This window comes from Myxine glutinosa, chromosome 1 (assembly GCF_964187855.1).
Source record: "Myxine glutinosa chromosome 1, kmMyxGlut1.1, whole genome shotgun sequence".
Classification (NCBI taxonomy): domain Eukaryota; kingdom Metazoa; phylum Chordata; class Myxini; order Myxiniformes; family Myxinidae; genus Myxine; species Myxine glutinosa.
The window spans coordinates 95,593,726-95,613,614 of record NC_136261.1 but is presented as its reverse complement, the minus strand read 5'-3'; the positions used below and the strand labels follow the sequence as shown (position 1 = coordinate 95,613,614).

The following is a 19,889-nucleotide window of genomic DNA, read 5'->3' as shown; positions in this document are numbered from 1 at the left end:
TCATAAAATACCTATTTTGATCATAAAACAAACGAAAAAAAATACCTATTTTGGGGGGGCAACCCCTACCCCCCCCCCCCCCCGCACTCCCACCCCGTGTAGCTCCTAAGACCCCAATTTTTCCAATGATTATTTCCAATTGATTATTTCAAATTTCCAATTAAGCCTTGAACAAACATTGGTACATCATGGATGATGAAGATTGTGGTCAAGTTTCATCAGAATTGCATGTGTAGTTTCTGAGAAGAAAGCAAATACCTATTTTGGGGTGCAAGCCGCCCCCCCCCCCCCACCCCCCACCCCCTACAGACCACCTTAGACCCCGATTTTTTAAATGACAGGAACAAACTTTGGTACAACACAGGTGATTAAGGTTGTGGTCAAGTTTCATCAGAATTGCATGTGTAGTTTCTGAGAAGAAAGCAAATACCTATTTTGGGGGGCAACCCCCATACACGCCGATCGGGGCAGATTTTTTAAATGACAGGAACAAACTTTGGTACATCACCGGTGTTGAAGGTTGTGGTAAAATAACGTTTCATCGAAAGTGTGTGTGTGAAGTTTTAGAGAAGAAAGCAAATTCCTATTTTGGGGGGGGTCAAACCTGGATCCACCTTGACCCCTGGTAGACCCCCTTAGACCCCGATTTTTTTTTAATTCCGTGAACAAACTTTAGTCACAACACAACAACTATAATTTGTGACAAGTTTTGTCACAATCCCATCAGCGGTTTCGGAGAAGATACAAGTGTTGACGGACGGACGGTTTATCGGCAAGGGGTAGGTATACTGCAATGGGTGGTTTGCCATTGCCTTCCCAGTAATACTAATAGGGCAGGAATTTGTTCAGTGTGCCGGCGATAGCTCGCCTGCTCTTCGCGGACACAGTGGGGTCTTTAACGTCCACAGACCGGTAGATGCGGGTCAGGTGGTTCGTGTGCAGCCACTAGGCTGCTGGTTGCATCATTTTTTTCTACTAGGGCATTGCCCGTACTATATCTATATCTAAAATTATATCCCCCCCCTCTATTTACATGAAATGGTTTGGTCCAAAGCGAACGGCTTCCGGAGTTTGGTAAAGAAATCGCCATCGCGTGCACAAACGCGCAGGAAAGCGAATGAATCGCAAATTCGTTTTTATTAGTTTTAAAACATAGTTTAACGCCAACATAGTTTGCAAACGTGAAATAAATGAATACGCTCTCAAATGTGCCATCCGAGGCAGAGTGTGTCCGCCACGTTCGGCACACGCGATAGTTCGCTGCTCTCTGATTGGTTGAATCGTTTTTTGGACATAGCTCGGTAAGTAATTGTCCGATTAATATGAAACCTTGAAAAGGCACATCCTCGGGTCCCCAGCAATATACCTGGCAAGTTAAAAGTATATCGGACCCGTGGTTGTCGAGAAACAGCGGTCACAGACAAACGTACAAACGTACAAACAGAGATTACTGGAATTATAGATAGATGGGCGCGTCTGCCGCTGATATTGCATCAGCCCGGAGAAGCCTCTCTATAACCAGTGGCAGTACCCTGGTACTCGTTTCGCCGACCTCGGAAGGATGACAGGCTGATTCAACCCCACCTGGTGTATGCAACGCCAACGGGATTCGAACTCAGGACCTTCGGATCCCAAGCCCACCGCCATTAGTCAATACCAGGTGATTGATAACGGCAGATGGGACATTGATGGATCACCCTGCCTGTGAAATATACCAGGATGACGGTTCCCAGATCGGGATTCGAACCCAAGCTAGACAGCTGAGAGCGGCTGTGCGCTCATACCAACCCTTCACTCCACTAGACGTGTTATATTGGACAATATACTGCCATCTTATATATACATGTAACAAAGGGAATGACAATAACAAACGCCCTACCTTTCTTCACTCACGTAAGCACGAATTCCGCGAGGAAGAAGAAGAACCCTAATAACGAGGTTCCGTCGGATACAGCACCGAGGGACAAATAATATTCATCCCATTTGTCTTTCCGTTCATTTAGATTTAACTTGTACGATCAATACCAACCGACAAGCTTAACATTGAAAACTGAACGATCTGAAGTTTAAAAAAATTGTGGAAGCTTTTACGATTGATATATCCTATACACCGCCCAAGACATTCTCAACATGATAACTTACATTCGCGTCGTTTTCGCAACGGGCTCCAAATGGAATTGTGAGAAATAAATGAAAGGGTGGAAGATAAAACGAGAGAAGAATACGAGCGTTTGAAATGTAGAAGACAACGTTGCTGAATCAGTTATTATCGAGTTTGGTAGCGGTATGCGTTCCCTTCTTTGTTCGCTTTATGAAACCGTTATTGCGAAACGAAGGAACACTTGGAAATCCAAATTTCACCCCAAAATAGTATGTATGTAATTACAATGGAAAAGCGCATGACGAGTTGGATAGCGGAAGTTACGGATGTTTATTTTTGAGTCCATCACGAAGGACAATTTGCCAAGCAAAGCGATTTAATGGGAAGAATGGGAGACGGCAGAGCAAGCTGCGGGTCTTTGCTGTGTTTCTTCTTCTTCTCCTTCCTTGTGGCTATCGTTGCCAAAGATACCGTCGTCCCTGCAGCAGGTAACGCGAGAATAACCTGCCCGGACTCGGACCCTCGGGCTGCAAATATTATAATAAGTTGTACTACATGTGTCATGCACATCGAGCTCATGGAGTATGTTATGTACGATTTCCATACGTGGTTTCCTTACAATTGGAACTTCGGTCCATCAAAGTCTGGGCTATGATTGCCAACATATGGTTGTTCGTTATTACTTCCGCTAACGAAGGTCGGCGGAGGTTGTTTTCACCCCTGTCTGTCTGTAAACAAAATATCACAGTTGTGGACGAAACTTGGTGGACAGGTTGGGTGAGTGACGAGAACAAGCCGATTAGATCTTGGTTCAGGTCCGAATCCAGATCCGGCCTCTCAGTGGATACAAAACGTAAACTGTACTGCTTGGTGGAGGTGTGTGCTCTACCGAGTGCAGGTGTAACAAGTTCAAAACACTCATGTCAGGTTGAAAACACTCTGCCATGATCATGATGTGTAATTTTCAATTTGGATTTGTTGACTTTTGACTCGCCGATAATACATAAACATATACAGTGCATTCAGAAAGTATTCAGACCCCTTCACTTTTTTCACATTTTGTTATGTTGCAGCCTTATGCTGAAATCGTTTAAATTCATTTTTTCCCTCATCAATCTACACTCAATACCCCATAATGACAGAGATAAAACAGGATTTTAGAAAGTTTTGCAAATTTATTAAAACGAAAAAACTGAAATATCACATTGACATAAGTATTCATACCCTTTGCTATGACACTTGAAATTTAGCTCAAGTGCCTCCCATTTCTCTTGATCATCTTTGAGATGTTTCTACACCTTGATTGGAGTCCACCTGTAGTAAATTCAATTGATTGGACATGATTTGGAAAGGCACACACGTCTATATAAGGTCTCACAGCTGACAATGCATATCAGAGCAAAAACCGAGCCATGAGGTCGAAGGAACTGCCTGCAGAGCTCAGAGACAGGATTGTGTCGAGGCACAGATTTGGGGAAGCCTACAAAAACAATTCTGCTGCATTGAAGGTTCCCAAGAGCACAGTGGCGTCAATAATTCTTAAATGGAAGAAGTTTGGAACAACCAGGACTCTTCCAAGAGCTGGCCGCCCGGCCAAACTGAGCAATCGGGGGAGAAGGGCCTTGGTAAGAGGTGACCAAGAACCCGATGGTCATTCTGGCTGAGCTCCAGAGATCCTGTGTGGAGATGGGAGAAACTTCCAGAAGGACAACCATCACTGCAACACTCCACCGATCTGGGCTTTATGGCAGAGTGGCCAGATGGAAGCCTCTCCTCAGTGAAAGACGCATGACAGCCCACATAATCTTGTTCCTCATAGTCTGAGAGTCCTTTAGGTGCTTTTTTTTGCAAACTCCAAGCGGGCTTTCATTCTGGTTTTCTTTCTTTTCTCCATGTTCATTGCAGTACACACAGTGACACAAAACAGCAGAATGACTCCTTTTCTCTATTCAAACTGGATGAATGAGTGATTTTTATATTGCAGGCACCTGCATCTCACCACGGGTTAGTTCAATTCCAAAGTAAAGAAGAATCACCTGCTTGGAATCTAATTATTTCTAACAACTTCTAAAAGGTGCCAATAATATTGTCCGGGCCATTTTAGGATTTCTGTGTGGAATAAGCTTTGGTTTGGTAATTTTTTTCAGCTTTTTTTGTTTTGTTTCACTTTTTGTGTGTGCGTTCGCATGATAATGTAAAGCGCCATGACGGTCGTTTACTCTGCTTGATGGGGCTATATAAGACTCCTTTATTATTATTATTATTAAACCAAAGAAATACATATGTGCATACCAAAATATTTTTTAATTTCAACTATTTTCTGGAAGAAATGTTGCATTATTTGAAAATGGTGCAAGAGTGCCAATATTTTTGGCCACGACTGTATAATTTAAGCTGATCTGGAATTCTAATTCCACATAACGTATTGACATAACGCCTATTTCGACTTTTCTGGCCAAACCGATGGGCCGATCTGGCTTAAAGTTGGCAGCAAGGTTCTGCTCCTGACTGGTAACAGGGATTGCGAAGCTCGTTTCTGTCACCTGACCAAAAGTATATCAAAATGGAAGACTTAGTAAATTCCTTCAAAGATCTTTCTCTAGACCCACCAGCCAGAATTATTGACCATCCAGTCAATGGTCAATGCAAAATGCTACCAAATTCAGGTTATAACATTAGGCCAGGATAGGGATGTTAAATTGCAGAGGTCATGCCGATCATGTGAAGTGTGTCAAAATGGCCAACAGTCAATTTTTGGGGAAATCACGTAAATTCATTTTTAAATATTCTTTTCTCGACCCAACAGTCAGAATGCTACCAAATTTGGGTTACAACATTAGGTCAGGGCCCAGATAAGCTCCAGGTCCACTGATCCTATTTTTGTATATCCACATTCCACATTATGTGTATGTACACATCATTTTGTAGTTTTTCATGACCAACATTATGTCCGTTAACAATGTGTTATTAGGTCATCTCATCTCGATTCTCAAAGAGACACTTATAAAATGAGTCCTGATGTCCGGATGTCTGTCCATCCTTCTGTCCGTTAGCTTTTTGCTATTTTTACTACTCCTCCCTTATCACCCAGCTGATTGTTCTGAAACGTGACAAATGAATACAAGACATTAGCCTGCACAATTACACATGCTTCGATTTTAAATTTTGGATCATGGGTGCTTCCAGGGGTGGTTATTCCATCACCCCTCACCCCCAACCTCCCCCAAACCTCGGATCTATACCCGTCCCTTATTTGCCAACCGATTGCTTGGAACCCCGATACAGCCCTTCTACTCGATGGTCCACAAGATAGCTCAGTCTTAGATTTTTCGCTTTCGTATCAGAGGGTGGGTTAGGGGGGCGGGGGGGGGGTGGGGGGGAGTGCTCCCAAGGGGGTTCACCAAAAACAGCAGCTTTGAAATACAACCTCAAGAGATGACTGTCATCCCACGCTTGGGTATTTTTTAAAATTTATATTTACTAGGTGACTTTACTTTGAAATAATAGTGATAACTTGTAACAATATACATGCTTTTGGAATTTCTATACACTACCCTACATATAACATGCATGATGAACTTCCTGCTACCATATCAGTCAGTGTTTGTTGAGAAGATCTGATGAATCGATTAGGATAACGACATGCAACATGCAACAATCGACATGCAACAATTACATAAAGTATTATTGTAACTAGCAACGGTACCCGCCCCATGGGCGGGGCTTCAATTGGGAGGCCCAAATGAAAAGGCAAAATATCAGAAATTGAAGGCTTTTTTATTTTAAACGATTCATATAAACATTCGTTAAATCATATCACAAGCAAATCATCAAAATCTAAACAGTATTTGTAGAATTTCAATAAAAGCCAGATCACCGTTCATATCGGTAAATATTATTCCATCGTGTTTGGAAAAACTGGAAAATTGGAAAAAATTTCCCAATTGGAAAACCAATATAGCCTATTTTACTCCACGGGGTCCCAGGATTACCCACCCAAAATATCATTGCGATCGGTTCAGCCGTTTTTGTAGTACCTGGGAACGGACAGACACACATTTGGTGAATTATAGTAAGATATTGTTGCAGTTTTTAGAACCTTCACTATCAAATTTAGTATTAAAATCCCTTATAAATAACCCCTGTGTACATTTCCCTTTAATTGGCTGTTAATTGAAATGAGTGCACCTTAGCTAGTCCATGTACAAGCACATAGCCAATCATAGAACCTCTCTATAGTTATATCCTTATTCTGTGTTTCAGATAAGGCTGTGTGTCCAATAGTCGATCTTACGTTGCACCAAATCAAATAAGATATATCCCCCTTTCGATTGCCCCAAAGCCTACATTTCCAACAGCATTCGCCTCCATTGCGCACGTGGACAGCTCGAGGAAGAAGGGCGTTGCCCGCCCATCATCATCAGAAGGTGGAGCCAGAAAGCCCTTGCCGACCAACCAAGACTCAGTGGGTTTGGCTTGAGAGGGCGGACAAAGAAAGATCGAGCAGGTTCGTGAAGGTTCGAGGGCGTGGCTATATAACACGTTACGGGAAGCCCCCACCGCCAGATGAGCGAGGGGGCCAGATGATTGAGGGAGAGAGAGATAAGCGAGGGAGCACGAAGGCAGTTTCTTAAAGGAAGGCGCTTGAGTCTGTGAAGAGAGACGCATAACCTGCGGGAGTACGAGTAAGGGAGACGCTGTTTTCAACCAGCCCTGCCACGTCAAGCTCCGACGCGCTGCTGCGAACATCCCGGCGGTGTGGACCCGAGGGTGGAGAGTCGGCGGCTGCTCGCTCCCGGCCCGGCCGTTCTGCTGTCCCACCTGACCCTTCTCATCGTTCCAGCCATTCCTGCCTGCCATTCCCTATTCGTGTGAGTCTGTTTGTTCTGTCCTGTGGGTATAAGTTAAGCTTGTTTTTAAGAATTGCACTGTGTCTTCTTTCCCTGTAAATTACATTTCTTTTCCTCTCTTCTTTGGTTTGTGTAAATAGTAGTTAAATAAATATCCCTGTTATTTCTTACCTTTGGTTTCTTTCTCGTCCGATCGCTTTAGTGATTCCCCGATTGAGTTCCTGCGGCGCGATTTCGGCCAACGCTTATAATCGGGTTTAGTCATTGTTAAACGGCTCGCGCCGCAGTTCGCTTCGCTCGGCGCAATCCATCAATTACACTGCGGCACGAGCGGGAGTATTTCCTTGCGTACCGGGAGGCGCTGGTACTTAGGTCATAGGACGGATAGGCCTAATACCCTATTCAGCGCTGACCGGGCGTGACGTCATACTTCCAGGACTGGGGGAATCGGCCAGTGTAAAAGACAAGGGGATTGACCCCCCCCCCCCCTCGGTAAGGGGAGCGCCGACCCCAGGTCCGTAACAATTGGTGTCGGGGAGTGAGATTTGGACCCGAAGTGCGCTTAACGCACTCAAAATTACGAGTGGCCGAAATTTTATTAAAACAGCTAAATTTTAAAATCGTGCCATGGATGCTCAAGGTGACCGGATGCCGGTAGGGGAGTTAGAAGAGGGTTTGGAGGTAACCCAGGACCACAAAGAGGTGGGAATAATGGAGGAGGAGCGCAATACGCATTCGGTAGCGGGGATTTCAGGCGCACAAGATGGCGGCCTCGTGCACGAGGTTGCAGCAGCACCAAATGGCGCCGCGCACCTGGCTGCGGCAGCCATGCCCGCGGCGCCGATGGACTGGGGCCTATTTATGGAGCAAATAAGGGCCCTTATGGCCGAGTCGGGGGACAAATCAAGGGCAGAGATGAGGGCCGATAATGAGCAATTGAGGATTGAGATGGGAGGCCAAATTGGAGCAATGAGGGATGAAGCAAGGGGTACCAGTGACCAAATTGGGAAGTTAGACAGCAAATTGGAGGGTTTAGACAATAAATTTAAGGGGTTAGACAACAGGTTGGAAGGGCTAGAAGGTAAATTGGGGGGCCAACTGGAGGATGTGGGTAATCAAATTGGGGAAATGAGGGATGGGTTAACGGGGTTAGAAAATAGAATGGCCACCCAGGAGAACCAAATGGAAGGGGTGAAGAATGGGTTAGGGGGGTTAGAAAACACTATGGAAGGCAAATTGAGGGAAATAGGGGAGCAATCCGCCCGGGAAATTAAACTAATGGGGAATCGGATAGAGGAAGTAAAAATCGGGTTGGAAACCAAATTGGATGCCCAGAGGAATGATTTGGAACAGACGAGGGCAGCATCTACCAAAGAGATGGGAGAGATGGGGGAGGATATAAGGCGCGGGCGGAGTGGGCGAAGAGGTCGCAGGGGTACGCGAGGAGGTAAAGCGGGGTGAGGAGCGCATGGAGAAAGAGGTGAGGAATAGTACGGCTAGGTTACAGGGGGGAATAGAAGACCTGACGCGGGGAATAGAACAGCTGACGGTGGGACAAAAGGAGTTAGGGGAGCAAGTGGAAAAGAACACGGCGGTAATAGGAGGGTTGAAAGCGACACAAAAAGAGATAAAAAAAAGAACTAATAGCGACGAAGAAGGAATGTCAGATGGTACACGAGGGGTTGACAAAGAGGTTGGACGAGGTGACAGAGGCAATGGAGACAAAAGAACGGGAAGTAAGGACGCACATAGAAACGACCAAGGTGGCCTTAGAGGAAGAAATTGAGGGGGCGCACCGGGAAATAAAGGAGGTAAAACAAAAATTAGAGGAAGTGGAAGAGGGGGTAAGTGAAATTAAAAAGAGACGGAGGGAAACTAAAAAGGAGCTGAAGGAGGAAGTGATGGATTATGTACAAGGTCTGTGCTCAAATCGTGATGATGTACTTGCTAACCAGATAAATAGTTTGCAGGTGGCGGAGGAGGAGCGAAGAAGAGGTGCCGAGGTGAGTGGCGATATACTCGGAAATGTATATGGTGTGAGGGGAGAGTCAGTGAGCTTGGGTGTTGGGTTAGACCTGGGCGTTCGTGAGAGGCCGCTGGTGAGGTGTGCGACAGGTGCAGAGTGTGTGGAAAGAGGAGGTGTACAAGGAGATCTGACTATGGGGAATGCGAGGGGTATTGGTGAGCAAGAGTGTGCGCCGAGGAGTGAGTGTGCTGTCGAGAGTGAGAAGGAATGCACAACGGAGTGTGGTGGTGAGAGTGACATGGAGTACGAGTTGGTTGTGGCAGGTGAGAAGGAATGCACACCTGGAATGGAAGAATGCACACCTGGAATGGTTGAGCGCATGTGGGAATGTACACCTGAGTTGGTGGTGGCGCGGGTGCGAGAGGGCACATTGAAGCACGTGATCGGGTGTGCAGAAGAGTGCACACCCATGGTTGTCACAGAGGATGTGACCGAGGAGTGGGCGCGAGGAGGTGTGTTGATGACGTGTGCGAACGACGAGTGTGTGCCAAGGTGTGCGGTGATCAGGTGTGTTACAAAGTCTGTGAGCGTTAGGAGTAGACCGGAGTATGGAGTGAAAGAGAACGCACGAGCGAGTACGGTGGTGGAATTGGCAAAATGTGAGGGATGTATGAGCAACGAATGGAACGAGTGGTGTGAGCATGTCCGGGGAGCATCGACGCTAAACGGAGCAGCGGTTAGACCGACTTTTAGCCGACGCGAGCCTTCGGTTCGTGCCGGGCTTTGGGTGCTGCGGGAACCGGCGTGGATCGTAATCACGGCGGTTTCAAAAGAACCGCCGTGCGCGATCCGCGCCGGGCCTCGCCCTGAACGGTCACATCCGCGCTCTGCTAAGCGGAGCGGGCGGCCCGGTTCGAGGGCAGGTAGGAAGGGTCGGCACGGCGACCCCTTGTGGTTGCGGCGTTCCGGCCGGGCGAGATTGGGCCATCGAGCGGGAGACCGAAAGGTTCCGCGCCGAGGTGGACCTTGGTATCTCGGGCCGAGTAAACCTCCTCCCCTGAACCAAGTGCCAGACGGATCCAACTGCACGAAACGAACCACCCGCGTTCATTGCTCGGCTTGGCGAAGCCGAGCTTTGAGACTGTAAGACGCACCGAGGCTCAAGTTAATGGACATTTGGCAGGGATAGGAAATTGGTGATTGGCAAAATTGATGAGCAAAATTTGATTGGCAGATGATTGGCAAATTTGATGGGCAGAATTGGAATTGGATGGGCAAAATTGATAGTGAGAGATAGCCGATGTGGAGGGATGGCAAATCCACCATCCCTCACATTCCCGGGCACATGAGCACTAGTTATGGGGTTATGGCGGTGAAAACCAAGCCAGGGAGGGTTTGGATAATGTATAGGGATCGAGAGAAATGACCATAGGTGACATGAGAGTTAAGTAGCGACATGATACCTGTTGTAGGGGACGTAGCAGATTAGTGGATTATAATGACGGGGGAGCGCAATAGTTTAAGGGGCGACTGGGAAGCGCGAGTTTCAGAAGGGAGTGGTTAGATCAGATGATGCTGTGTGTGTGTGTAGAAGAGTATTGAGCAGAGTATTGTGAGTGTGGGTGAGTGCATGGTATTGAATGAAGAAGCCTGTGAGGAAGGAGGGTGCAGGAAGCACCAGGTGTGTGAGCACAGGTGTGCAAATCCAGGTGAGAGTGGTTGTGTGGAATAGCTGGTATGGAATACATGGAGTATGGAATGGATGGTGTGGAGTGAGTATGGTGAAAAATGTGGAGTGGAGTGGTTGGTGCTAAGGGAGTGTATGGGGAGGATGGACCCCTATCACGAATACCCGGGGAGCGTACTTTAAGAGTTAGGTTGAGGGTATAGGTAAATTGTGGTTGGATATTGGCATCTGTGGTGCGTGTGGAAGAATGGTGTTTGGATGGGTGCATTAGTGACGTGGAAATGGCTGGGCATGTGGCCTGTTAGTGTGTGTGGTTGGTTGGACACTCTGCCACTGTGAGGATGTCGGCCAGGTGAGGCCGCAGGTGAGCTCTGGGAGCCGGTAGAGTTGTTGTGGATGGGGCCCGAGGATCCGGAGGACGGACCCGGGTAGCCCAGTGCCAGAGAGGGCACCGAGGGGGTAAGTGCCAGGAAGGGCCTTCCCCAGTTAGATAGGTTAGGTAAAGGAGCATGTAAGCTCGGAGGCAACTGCAGTGGCGGAGGTGTGCAAGTGAGTAGACCTGCTGGGAGAGCCACACGACTCAGGCCCGAAATTGTGCAAAGGCACAGGGAGTTGAATCGGGGGAGTGAGACCCCAAATTGATGAGCACCACAGTGTGGTCAATGGGAATTGGTTTTTATAACCGCATAGAGTAAGATAGCCAATGGATTGGCAGGGAAAGACCCCGGGTAGTGTAAAGTGTGTTAATGTCATTTAGGAAGTAGTTAGGATTGAAATCTCCTCGCACCATCTGCATCCACTCACCTGAGGTGACGACAGAACTCTACACCGTGCCATGTGTTGTTGTTTTATTTTTGTGCAAATGTTTTGGAAATGTGAGACGCATCATGACGTGGGTGAGACATTGTGCTGGTTGTTCCATCTCTCCCTCCTTAAGAGGGATTGATGATGAATTGGTGATGGCAAATTTAGACATTGGGATTGTAACGAATTTGGAATTAGGGGAGATATGGGGAAGACGTGACGGTAGTGACGAATTTGTAAATGTGTAGGTTTTGTAAATATGGGGTAAGGGCAAGGGTAGAGTAGGTGACGGGGGGGGGGGGGGGGGGTGGCGACGTACGTTAGGCTGCTGGGCCATAGAAGTTCACGGTTCACGTTTCACGGTTCACGCGTGTAAAGAAAAGTGGACAAACGTACTATGACTTGCTCTGGGCCATAGAACGCCTTTCATGTTTCACGTTTCACGCGTGATAGGCGGAATGAACATGCACACTTTTTCTATGCGTGAACATGCACATCTTCTTCTTTAAGTCGTCATTTTATGTCTTTTGGAAAAAAATTAAGACTGAGTTTATGACAACACAAATCTATAGATTGAATTTAATGAAAACAAATATAACTTTGTAAGCGCAAGAGAAGAGAGGTCTCACCACCCAGTCTGAACGTTTTCAAAAGTAGACTCGCTAGACTACTAGACAAATTACCCTAGCCTAGATCATCACGACCAACACCACATTATCCAAATTAATAGGTACCAACCTGAGAGTAATGATGAGCTTTTGTTCTGCTTCGATCGATTTTCTCCAGTTTGTTTGACCTGGCTGTAGATGTTCCAGGACGAGGGTCTTCAAGGCATCGTAAGTCCTGTATGACATCCTGGTATAATTGAAAAACAGTTCTTCATCGGGATTGTCAAGCAGATAACGGAATGTTCGGTGGAATTCACCACGGGTTTCTCTCAGAAGGAAGTGCTCTCGGCTCCAAATTCTGTGCCTTTTTCTCTTCCTCCGTCTTAGTAGAAGCAGAATGAGGCAATCTTCTTCATCCGAAGAGTCCATGTTGACGGTTACTCGGCCAAAGCAGAACTGGCGCGCAACACGTGAACAGCCAAGCATGAAATCCTATGGCCCAGGGTCCGATTGTTCACGTGAACGTGAACCGTGAACCGTGAACTTCTATGGCCCAGCAGCCTTAGGGACGAGCTTTCTCACTTCGCCCTCCGTGCGCACCTTGCTCTGCATTACCTGTGTTGATGTGTACCCTTGCGCCCTTGCCCTCGCTGATTCTGCTTTGTCTTCCTCCCGCCCCCCCCCCCCGACCCCTCCCATGGACCGTGCTCTTTGGGCACTGAGGGAGAGCGTGCGGGAACCGCAATTGTGTGCCCGAATTTCCGCTGCAAGCTGCCTGCATCCATGCACCACTTATGGACCGCACGTCTCGCGGCCATGCACCACCATATGGACCACAGTCTGTGGCCGAGCACCACATTTATGGACCACACATTTCGTGGCATGGCCCCTCTGCTGGGACCGGCCAGGGTGGCCAGAGAAAGGTCTTGCTTGCGGACCTCGGTGAGGTGGCGCCAAGCCCACAGGTGGACCACCATAGTCGGCCCCTGTTGGCCATAAATAAACACATGGACACGTTTATGTGCTTTTTTATGTATTATGGCAAATAGGCAGCTAGCCACAAGAGTGAAGACCAAGAAAGAGAACATCAAGAACGACGGCCAGCAGAGGGAGCAGAACAGGATGAAGACCATCAGTGTGTTCTTTTTTAATTGTGTTGTGCAATGTAGCACTGGATTGGTGCTTGACTGGTGGTGCTCTTTATTGGTGCTTTGGTGTTTGCATGCCTGGGGATGTATGACAGAATCTCAATTCTGCATCCCCCGGGCATGTGAGGTGGTGTATCAATGCAGTGCATGCTGTCTCCTCCCTCCCACAGGATTCTTTTTGTTTCCTAAAAGAAAAATAACAGGTCCTGGGTTGCGTTTTGTAAATAATGAAATAATGTCACTTGTAAATAATGCTCCCCACCGTAAATGTTTAGTTTGAAAATTAATTCCGAAATTCGGTTAGTTGTGGGTGTGAATCTGCTAGGTCGGGTGCAACGTAATAGGGGGACATATTTATTGTGTTTTTAAAACTGTCACACTCAGGGTCAGGTTAATACTAGAGGGAACTACACCTGAGTGTCACATGAAGTTAAAGTTTTCGGGCCGGGCCGTCCCTTGAGGAATGAGGGTGCTGTGTTGCAGTTTTTAGAACCTTCACTATCAAATTTAGTATTAAAATCCCTTATAAATAACCCCTGTGTACATTTCCCTTTAATTGGCTGTTAATTGAAATGAGTGCAACTTAGCTAGTCCATGTACAAGCACGTAGCCAATCATATAACCTCTCTATAGTTATATCCTTATTCTGTGTTTCAGATAAGGCTGTGTGTCCAATAGTCGATCTTACGTTGCACCAAATCAAATAAGATAGATCCCCCTTTCGATTGCCCCAAAGCCTACATTTCCAACAGCATTCGCCTCCATTGCGCACGTGGTCAGCTCGAGGAAGAAGGGTGTTGCCCGCCCATCGTCATCAGAAGGTGGAGCCAGAAAGCCCTTGCCGACCAACCAAGACTCAGTGGGTTTGGCTGGAGAGGGCGGAGAAAGAGAGATCGAGCAGGTTCGAGGGCTTGGCTATATAACCCGTTACAGAAAGCCCCCACCGCCAGATGAGCGAGGGGGGCAGATGATTGAGGGAGAGAGAGATAAGCGAGGGAGCACGAAGGCAGTTTCTTAAAGGAAGGCGCTTGAGTCTGTGAAGAGAGACACGCAACCTGTGGGAGTACGAGTAAGGGAGACGCTGTTTTCAACCAGCCCTGCCACGTCAAGCTCCGATGCGCTGCTGCGAACATCCCGGCGGTGTGGACCCGAGGGTGGAGAGTCGGCGGCTGCTTGCTCCCGGCCCGGCCGTTCTGCTGTCCCACCTGACCCTTCTCATCGTTCCAGCCATTCCTGCCTGCCATTCCCTATTCGTGTGAGTCTGTTTGTTCTGTCCTGTGGGTATAAGTTAAGCTTGTTTTTAAGAATTGCACTGTGTCTTCTTTCCCTGTAAATTACATTTCTTTTCTTCTCTTCTTTGGTTTGTGTAAATAGTCGTTAAATAAATATCCCTGTTATTTCTTACCTTTGGTTTCTTTCTCGTCCGATCGCTTCAGTGATTTTCCGATTGAGTTCCTGTGGCGCGATTTCGGCCAACGCTTATAATCGGGTTTAGTCATTGTTAAACGGCTCGCGCCGCAGTTCGCTTCGCTCGGCGCAATCCATCAATTACACCGGCACGAGCAGGAGTATTTCCTTGCGTACCGGGAGGCGCTGGTACTTAGGTCATAGGACGGATAGGCCTAATACCCTATTCAGCGCTGACCGGGCGTGACGTCATACTTCCAGGACTGGGGGAATCGGCCAGTGTAAAAGACAAGGGGATTGACCCCCCCTTGGTAAGGGGAGCGCCGACCCCAGATCCGTAACAATATCTTAATATCTACCACTTCTATAGCCAATCCTAGCAGCATTGTAACAGAAATTTAGCCTCTCCTCAGTGAAAGACACATGAAAGCCCGCTTGGAGTTTGCAAAAAAAGCGCCTAAAGGACTCTCCGATTGTGAGAAACAAGATTCTGTGCTCTGATGAAACCAAGATTGAACTATTTGGCTTCCGTCTGGCCACTCTGCCATGAAGCCCAGATCGGTGGAGTGTTGCAGTGATGGTTGTCCTTCTGGAAGTTTCTCCCATCTCCACACAGGATCTCTGGAGCTCAGCCAGAGTGACCATCGGGTTCTTGGTCACCTCTCTTACCAAGGCCCTTCTCCCCCGATTGCTCAGTTTGGCTGGGCGGCCAGCTCTAGGAAGAGTCCTGGTTGTTCCAAACTTCTTCCATTTAAGAATTGTGGAGGCCACTGTGCTCTTGGGAACCTTCAATGCAGCAGAAATTTTTTTGTAGGCTTCCCCAGATCTGTGCCTCGACACAATCCTGTCTGAGCTCTGCAGGCAGTTCCTTCGACCTCATGGCTTGGTTTTTGCTCTGATATGCATTGTCAGCTGTGAGACCTTATATAGACAGGTGTGTGCCTTTCCAAATAATGTCCAATCAATTGAATTTACCACAGGTGGACTCCCATCAAGGTGTAGAAACATCTCAAAGATGATCAAGAGAAATGGGAGGCACCTGAGCTAAATTTCAAGTGTCATAGCAAAGGGTATGAATACTTATGTAAATGTGATATTTCAGTTTTTTCTTTTTAATAAATTTGTAAAACTTTCTAAAATCCTGTTTTCTCTTTGTCATTATGGGGTATTGAGTGTAGATTGATGAGGGAAAAAATGAATTTAAACGATTTCAGCCAAAGGCTGCAACATAACAAAATGTGAAATAAGTGAAGGGGTCTGAATATTTTCTGAATGCACTGTATGTGGGAAATTACATGCCCTTGTAAATTTGTTCGTGCATGTAATTTTCCCACATATATCCATTTCCTTTTTTTTTTAACCTATAGGCCCTATCGTCAACGCGTAGGCATCATGTTGTCTGTTTTGACAATTTGTAGTTTCGTCGAAAGGCTAACCCAGGCCAAACAACTTTGAGACACGCAACTGAGCTACCTCTGCAACATCCTGTCAGCCAAGCCTTGCATTTTGAAATGTTTAATCGCTGCATTTATCAAATCGTTTGAAAAGTAATTTATATTTTACTGCAACAAAATGTTTCTTGCCTTTTTGTACAAACAAAAAGGGATGGAGTTAGGAAGAAGCAATGGCAAAACCAAGCAGGTAAAATCATGTCGTAAGAATCTAGGCCTGTTGTGCATTTTCCCAGAACTAACACAATATTTCTTCCCAGGAAGAGCGAACGTTCTCTTCATCATTGTGGATGATCTACGTACATCTCTGGGTTGCTATGGTGATCATGTGGCCAAAACGCCCAACATTGACCAGTTGGCTTCCAAGAGTTTTATCTTCGAGAATGCTTTTGCTCAGGTGTGCCGTGTTCTTTGTATCTCCTTTTTTTTATTGTTCCCCTCAGTCACCTTTTGTTTTGTGTCAACGCAAAGGTAGAAAGGTACGAAAAGAAAAAGCAGCCATTGATTGAATATCAATTTCAGTGTCAAAGTTTGTGAAACTCTTCTTCTATAATTCTCAGAAATCTTATTGTTAAAGAACTGCAAAATTACCTGTGGTGGTTTATCACGAAACTAGATGTGACCATGTCACCATTTTTGATTAAAATTTGTGTATCAGAAAAAAGGGTTGGTTGATAATTCTGTCTTTGCTATTTGTTCTTACTAGCAAGTTGCCCGTTTCCGGACTCTAAACAAGGGTAGGGATTAAGGTGGCAAAAATGCAAATGGTGTCTTCTGTCATCAAGCCGGCAAGCTGGGAGCGACAATTCACACTTATTGCCACACGTGATGCAATTTAAATGTTCTAATGGCGGTGAGGTGCTCCATTTGAAACTGTTTGTTTGATTATACACTACCGGTCAAAAGTTTTAGAACACCTCCATTTTTCCATTTTTTATTGAAATTTATGACGTTTAATGTCTCAATGCACTCTGAAATTAAGCATAGAACAAATAAACAATTGGTGATAAAAAGAAATCATAGAATCATTTTGTTTAACTAAATTTCGTCTTTTAATTCTAACAAATTTAGTCTGGAGACTGTGCTGGCCATTCCATGATTTGAAGCCTACCGTCTTGCTCTTTTCCTTGAAGGTAGTTTTGACATAGCCTGGAGGTGTGTTTGGGGTCATTATCTTGCTGTAGGATGAACCCCTGACCAACTAGGCGTATACCAGAGGGTATTGCATGGTGCTGCAAAATGCTGTGGTAGCCCTTTTGGTTCAGGGTGCCAGTCACTCTGTGCAAGTCGCCGACTGGATCCAGCAAAAGAGCCCCAGACCATCACGCTTCCTCCATGTTTGACAGTTGGTGTCACACACTGAGGAACCATCCTTTTGCCTACTCGACGGCGTACAAAAACCCTGCGCGATGAACCAAAGATTTCAAATTTTGATTCATCAGTCCATAAGACCTTCTTCCAGTCTTCAGTACTCCACTGGCGGTGCTTCATGGCCCAGGCAAGCCTCTTTTTCTTATTTTGCCATCTTAGCAATGGCTTTCTTACTGCCACTCGACCTGTCAAACCTGCAGCTCGAAGTCTTCTCTTCACAGTTGAAACTGAGACTTGCTTACTTCGACCAGTGTTAAGCTGTGCTTGAAGCTGTTGTCCTGTGAGCCACCTATCACGCAAGCTGTTGACTCTCGGAAACTTGTCTTCTGATTCTGTTGTGGCTTTGGGTCTGCCAGACCTCTTCCTGTCAGAGTTTCCTCCAGTTTCCAAGTGCCTTTTGATGGTGTAGGAAACTGTACTCACTGACACCTTGGCTTTCTTTGCAATCTCTCTAAAGGAAATACCAACACTTTTAATGGTTATAATGGTCTGTCTGTCTTACTGCTTACCTTTGTACCATTTCAGGTTATTCACTGGACTTGAATTGCTTAAATTTCAATAAAAACTGGAAAAATTGAGGTGTTCTAAAACTTTTGACCTGTAGTGTATGTATCTTTTTCATGCCCAGGGTCCTTAATAAACATTTGTTTTGGTGTCAAAGCAGGTGAGCAATTGCAAAATAATAGTCGGATAAATAATCAGATACTAAAGGCTTTTTTTTAACCGCCTCTACTCTATCAGTCCTCCAACCATCTCCAGCTCCCATAGTACAGCAGATAACAATAACAATTGTGCATTTTATGAGAAAAGCATGAAATTTCTAACATAGTTAGTGCATACCATAAGGTTTATTTTCAGATGTGGAGGGAAGTCAGATTTGACCTCTGAGGACCGTGAGAGGTCAAATGCAAAATGGCCGCCAGTCCACCGAGTCTAATGTTCAAACGCGCTTAATTTTGGAACCAAATAGTGTAGAAAAACATTATAGGTGTCATTTCCAACTAAATTGGGGATGCCCATTCTGTTCAATGGGGACTGTTCAATACTGAATCCTGTGGGGAGGCCTCTGCAGTCAAGCAGCTTGCTTTCTCAGCATGGAAAGCTAATCTGAATGAGGGTAACTTTCTTTATTCCGTAAAGCTTGCAACAAGCGTGTATCCATCCTGAGGCAAGCCAGAAAACATAATCTTGCAAATCTTAAGGGTGAACTTTACAACAGTCTCCTTCCTGCAAGTCATGGTGTGCCTTGTCACGTCTGTCTCTGGTGTGTGCTCCTCCTGTCGCTCACCTCAAATATGGGAAAGCAGTACTCCATCAAGCTGTGGATTGTGTGCCAAGGAAGCTGTGCTGCCACTGCTGTGCCAAGGAAGGACTTCGCACGACGGAGGATGCCCAGTCGGCGACTGGCTTTGGAGGCCAGCTTGGAAATGTGGTTTTCCCAGGAAAGATCATGGCAGATAGTGAGACCCAAGAGCTTCAGTGACAGAACTTCTTGGAGAGGATTGTTGAGAAAGTAGATGGGAGGGTTTTCCAGTCGGTCTTTTTGGAGAGACATAGTAAGAGTGAGATTTGTCAGGATTGAAAGACATGTTCCACTTGTTTGACCAGTCTGTGATTTTGTCCAGGTCTGCAGAGAGCGAGGAGGCTGCAGACTGCCGATCTGAGGGATGAAGTATGGAGCGGCAGAGAGTGGAGTCCTTTTATGTAATTTTCAATGTAATTTTGTGATGTTGGCAGATTTCCAAGCAGATGGAAGATGACCGAAGGAAAATGATAGGATGAAAGGGTGAAAGAGGACGTGCAAGAGCAGCAGACCAGGTTTTTAGGACATGTGAGCCAATGCTCCAGTTGCAGCATCGGAGTCAAAGGTTGCCAGAAGCTTCTCCATCTTCTCAGGTGTAAAGGACATAGAGTCCACGAGGATTTGGGTTTGACTGGGTAGAGTGGGTATAGAGAGAGGGGTTGGTGACGCAATATTTTGAAGCAATCACAGAATTGAGGCATTCGTCCTTCTCATGAGCGGAGACAGCTGTGGTGCCATTTGAAGAGAGGGAATGGATGGAAGGGATGGAAGGGGAGGGTGGACGTCGCACTTCCGTCTTGCCAGGTTCGACACAGGAGAACTAAGAAATGAGACACCTTAATCTTTCGCTAGACACTAAAAGTTATATCGCTTCCCAGCAGCGCATAGACACAGGACGACTTATCCCTATCCAAATATCCTTGATACAGGATAGAAAAGTGCTATATAAGCTTCGCAAACTGAGCTTATTTCAGCATCAATGGATACGCAATAATAATTTTTATTATATTGTAGCGGTTCCCGCTGAATGTACACAATCGCCTTGCACCTGCCAGGACGCGGCCAGGGCGCGATCGCCATGCCGGGCTCGTCCGGACGGGCCCAGACGCGCCTCTCCTGGGCATGCCCGGACTCGCTGTTCCCGGGCACGCCCGAACCTCCCGGGCACGCCCGGTCTCGTCTTTCCCGGGCAT

At 46.4% G+C, this 19,889-nt stretch overlaps 2 protein-coding genes across 9 annotated transcripts in view; one reads left to right on the top strand and one right to left on the bottom strand.

The window, feature by feature from the left end:
• The window catches only part of TXNDC9 (thioredoxin domain containing 9), a 30,673-nt gene extending 28,723 nt beyond the window's left edge, over positions 1-1,950 (bottom strand). The window contains exon 1 of one of the 4 annotated variants that reach the window (XM_068115317.2): positions 1,880-1,950. Coding sequence is in view for 1 of the 4 variants with exons in the window: in XM_068115308.2 (XP_067971409.1) it covers positions 1,585-1,647 (63 nt within the window). In the remaining 3 variants the exon portion in view is untranslated. Of the gene's footprint in view, positions 1-1,584; positions 1,663-1,872 lie in introns of those variants that run through there. The other 3 variants (XM_078774990.1, XM_078774986.1, XM_068115308.2) reach the window with 3 other exon arrangements.
• A 171-nt stretch (positions 1,951-2,121) lies between these two features.
• The window catches only part of IDS (iduronate 2-sulfatase), a 67,720-nt gene continuing 49,952 nt past the window's right edge, over positions 2,122-19,889 (top strand). For 4 of the 5 annotated variants that reach the window (XR_013622928.1, XR_013622927.1, XR_013622926.1 and 1 more), the window contains exons 1-2: positions 2,122-2,589; positions 16,283-16,419. Coding sequence is in view for 2 of the 5 variants with exons in the window: in XM_068115294.2 (XP_067971395.2) it covers positions 2,481-2,589; positions 16,283-16,419 (246 nt within the window). In the remaining 3 variants the exon portion in view is untranslated. The remainder of the gene's footprint in view (positions 2,590-16,282; positions 16,420-19,889) is intronic. The other variant, XM_078774944.1, reaches the window with a different exon arrangement.